Source organism: Triticum aestivum, chromosome 7D, assembly GCF_018294505.1.
Source record: "Triticum aestivum cultivar Chinese Spring chromosome 7D, IWGSC CS RefSeq v2.1, whole genome shotgun sequence".
Lineage (NCBI taxonomy): Eukaryota > Viridiplantae > Streptophyta > Magnoliopsida > Poales > Poaceae > Triticum > Triticum aestivum.
In genome coordinates, this window is record NC_057814.1 from 117,262,334 (window position 1) to 117,266,940 (window position 4,607).

General features: G+C 58.0%; 1 protein-coding gene across 1 annotated transcript; it reads right to left on the reverse strand.

Moving 5' to 3' along the window:
- Nucleotides 1–935: 935 nt before the first annotated feature.
- LOC123171031 (putative F-box/LRR-repeat protein 23) lies at nt 936–2,145 on the reverse strand. Its single transcript, XM_044588703.1, has 2 exons — nt 1,662–2,145; nt 936–1,574 (listed from the first exon to the last, which is right to left on the reverse strand). The coding sequence occupies exons 1-2, from the start codon at nt 2,108–2,110 to the stop codon at nt 1,229–1,231; spliced, it is 795 nt and encodes a 264-aa protein (XP_044444638.1). The 5' UTR covers nt 2,111–2,145; the 3' UTR covers nt 936–1,228.
- Nucleotides 2,146–4,607: the final 2,462 nt, after the last annotated feature.

Here is a 4,607-nt window from a genome sequence, read left to right on the forward strand (position 1 = left end):
CTCCAAGCCGTCTGCGGACAGGGGGGCCAATCATCGGACACTGATATGGGAGACGGCCACTCAATGCTGTCCGCATACATTTCAACCACTCTTTAAACTAACCGGACAAAAGTCATGCAAACAAGGCAGATTTTCATATAAATCCAACAAAATTCGTTACATTTTAGATTTTTTTTCATGTTGACCGGACTAACCCTACTCTAACCTAGTCTAAATGATCGCCGAAGCCTGTTCCCCATGTCCGGTCATGAGCCCCCGAGAACTGAAGCTCCGGCTATTGCATTCGCCTTCTCCAGTTACACATCGGCGCTCTCCAACTCCACCTTTGTAACCTCCGCTGCTGGAGTCCTGAGAAGTGAAATTGCCCGCCTCCATGAAGCCGCCAAGCGGCTAATTGGCTGTCGATATTCAGCCCACCGACTTGGTTTCAATGGGAGGGGGAGTGGTGGCCTTCTTAGGACCCGAGCGAGTGCGACCTACAATGCACTACTTTTCCTCGATGCCGGCGGCGCCCGCGGACGTGTCGGCTTTGTGGTCATGGCGGCGGGGCGCGGCGGAGCCGGCGATATCCACCTCGCCGTTGCTCTTGCTCCACACCTGCTCCGCCACCTCGCCCATCTTCTTGTAGGCGGCCTCCAGTTCCTCCTGATATTGGCGGTACCGCCAGCGGTCGCGGCGGATCTAGCGGGCGGAGCGGTAAGACTTGAGCAGCACCGCCTGCTCTGCCTGCAGCGAGATGCTCCTCCGCCTGCTGGTGCTCCCCGAGGAGCTTGGGGTTGTAGGCCGCGCCGGCCTGCACCGCCCGAAACTGCTCCTCCCGCACCATGTCCATGTAGTGGGCACGGCCCTCACCGATGGTCATGCTGCAATGCACCGACAAGGTTGGCACCAGTGAGGAGGGTGGCGCCGGCTCATCCTCTGCCGCATCCTTCATTGGGACGTCGTCGGCCCAATTCTTTGCACATATTTTTAACCGGTAATGCTAAAAATATGAGGTCAGATTTCTAAGCATGACAAACGGAATGTCTTTTATGCAAATCTAAGTTTTCGTGGGGATAAAAAAAATTAGTTTATGAACACAGCAATTTCCTAAAAAAAATAACCAAACCGGATTTGTCATGATTGTCAATTAAACTTGCCATCATCAGCAAACACAAATTGCCACAAAAACATCTAATTTGTCATAGTCAGATTTGTAGTGGAGTCCTGTTTAATTTAGGGATACTTCCTACCAGCGCAAACGTCTCGTCCGAGGACGCATCATGCGGATTCCTCCGCAGCGGCCGGCAAGGCCTGGCAGCCGGACATCCTTGATCCTGCTCTCCAGCCTCACTCTTAACGTGTTGTTGATGCGGCCACAGGTGTGACAGCTGCCGGCGTTGAGCAGCCGGAGGCGTGGGCAGTGGTCAGCGATGGCGGCCAACGAGGCTGGCTCGATCAGGCCGTCGGACAGCACGAGCTGCTCCAGCAGAGGGAGCTTCTTCACCACCATCGTGATGAAGATCTCGTTTTCCATGCGGGTGCGGCCCATGTCGTACCGGCACGTCACGTGAAGGCTCCGCAACAATGGCGCCCTGTGGTTATTAAGAGACGTTGATCAGGGAGATGCATGTGTGACCAGATCGTAGATCGACTGATCGATGGCCGCGTGGGGTGCCTACCTGTCTGCCAAGTAGAGCAGGAAAATGTCGTCGACGGGGCCGCGGAAGGACTCGCAATGGCCGGCGCTGCGCCGCAGGGCAGCACACGCCGTCGCCTGCCACCCTGCCGGTGGGTATGAGTTTGAGTCTGTGTCTGAGTCCGAGTCTATGTCCGTATCCGAGTTCTTGTGCTTGTCCTTGTTCTTGTCGGCAGCGAGGTCGATGTGCCGCCACAGCAGCGGCTCGTCGACGGCCAGCCGCCACCACGAGACGCACACGCACCCAGCGCCGCGGAGGATGTCGGCCTGCGGGAGAAGGCTCACGATGAGCCACAGTACGTCGCGGGGGAGCGCCGCCCAGTCCCTCCACATCACCGACCACGGAAAACTATACACGTCCTCCGTGCGGCGGCGGCGGCACGGTGGATCAGTTGATGCGGCTCTGGTTCGCCTCCTCGACCTTATTCCCATCTTGTTTCGTTAGGTTTGTTCGTCCGCCCATATGGCCAAATTGAACCAGCAATAGGCCTGCCTGCCGTCAGCCCGATAATATAAGGAAGTTGTACAGATAGTAGGAAATCCTAAACCTGAACGTGAAAAGAAACGTGAATATCTGACCGTCGACGCTAATTAACACGGACGGCTACGAATCATATAGAACTGTTGAGTTGTATTCTGTGTTGCATGTATTACGTGTTGTGACCCACCTTCTAGTTGTGTATAGGTAAGGTTGAGGCCTACCCTGTACTTATATATACGTGCACCAGCACCTCATCAATACAACAATTATTGTATTGGCAAAACATCTCTTTTACATGGTATCTATCGCAAGTCGATCCTAACCATAGCCCAGCCGCCGCCGCCGCCGCGCCTCCATCGCGCCGCCGCCGCCAGTTCTCTCTGGCCGCCGCCGCCGCTTTCCGCTGCCCTCGCCGCCGCCGCCGCAGGTCCTTGCCGCCGCCGCCGCACCCTATCCTCTGTGTGCCGCCGCCGCTGCAGGTCCTTGCCGCCGCCGCCGCACCCAGTCGCCGCCGCCTCTCGCCGCCGCCTCTAGCCGCCGCCGCTGGTCCGTGCCGCCGCCGCCGCTCATCCCCACTGCGCGCCGCCGCTCCTCCCTGGCCGCTGCCGCGCCTCCTCCCCCAGCCGTCGTCGCCGCCACTACGATGTCTCCTGCCACGTCATCTCTCTTCGGCTACATGTCCGCAGACGCACCGGCTCACTTCACCCACTTGCAGCCGGCCCAGCCAATGGCTGACGGCCATGCTCTGCCTGCCCCGTCGATGGATTATCCAGCCGCGCCGACCCAGCCGTGTCCTCTCGCACCCGCCGGATGTTACCCGTCGCCACCACCCGCGCCTCCCCAGCAGCTGCTGCAAGGAGGAGGGGGCAAGGAGGAGGGGGCCGACGCAACCGGCGTGGCGGCCACCGTCGCCGCCTTCCGCAGCAGTCGGCGCGCGCCGGGGGGGGGGCGCGAACTACCAGCAGGCTCTTCCCCCGGGCCCCCAGGGGTTCATCGGCGCGCCTTAACAGTCGACCGGCGCCTGCTACGGCGCCCTGCTTGTGCCACTGCCTCTCGGTGGTTCTGGCCTGTCCGCCTCGGCGCCGCCCTACAGGGGCCTTCCGCCACCGCCGATACCTGTGCCATGGGATCCTACCCTCCTCGCCGCCCAGCACTCCGCGCCGTCGCCGAGTAGCTCTGTCGGTGGAGGCGACTGGTACATGGACTCAGGTGCTACTGCACACATGGCAGCTCATCCCGGTAACCTAACCTCCTCCACTCCCGTTCACACACCCAGTCGTATCACCGTCGGCAACGGCTACTCCTTACCTATTACTCATATCGGTCGTACTAGTTTTCCCTCCACTTCCACATCCATCACTATGTCTAATGTTCTTATTTCACCTGAATTAGTCACGAACCTAGTTTCTGTTCGTCGTCTTACTCATGAGAACCCACTTACTGTTGAATTTGACGGTGTTGGATTTTCTGTGAAAGACGCCCGTACCCGGATGGTCCTTCATCGTTGTGACAGTCCCGATTGTTGGGGAACGTAGTAATTTCAAAAAATTTCCTACGGACACGCAAGATCATGGTGATGCATAGCAACGAGAGGGGAGAGTGTTGTCCACGTACCCTCGTAGACCGACAGCGGAATCGTTATCACAACGCGGTTGATGTAGTCGTACGTCTTCACGATCCGACCGATCAAGTGCCGAACGCACGGCACCTCCGAGTTCTACACACGTTCAGCTCGATGACGTCCCTCGAACTCCGATCCAGCCGAGTGTTGAGGGAGAGTTTCGTCAGCACGACGGCGTGGTGACGATGATGATGTTCCACCGACGCAGGGCTTCGCCTAAGCTTCGCAACGGTATTATCTAGGTGTAATATGGTGGAGGGGGCACCGCACACGGCTAAGAGATCTCAAGGATCAATTGTTGTGTCTCCGGGGTGCCCCCTGCCTCCGTATATAAAGGAGCAAGGGGGAGGCAGCCGGCCAAGGGGAGAGGTGCGCCAAAGGGGGGAGTCCTACTCCCACCGGGAGTAGGACTCCTCCTTTCCTTGTGGGAGTAGGAGAAGGGAAGGGGGAAGGAGAAAGAAGGAAGGGGGCGCCCCCCTTCCCTAGTCCAATTCGGACTAGCCCATGGGGAGGGGTGCGGCCACCCTTTGGGGTCTTCCTCTCCTTTCCCGTATGGCCCATTAAGGCCCAATACGAATTCCCGTAACTCTCCGGTACTCCGAAAAATACCCGAATCACTCGGAACCTTTCCGAAGTACGAATATAGTCGTCCAATATATCGATCTTTATGTCTCGGCCATTTCCAGACTCCTCGTCATGTCCCCGATCTCATCCGGGACTCCGAACTCCTTCGGTACATCAAAACTCAATAAAACTGTCATCGTAACGTTAAGCGTGCGGACCCTTCGGGTTCGAGAACTATGTTGACATGACCGAGACACCTCTCC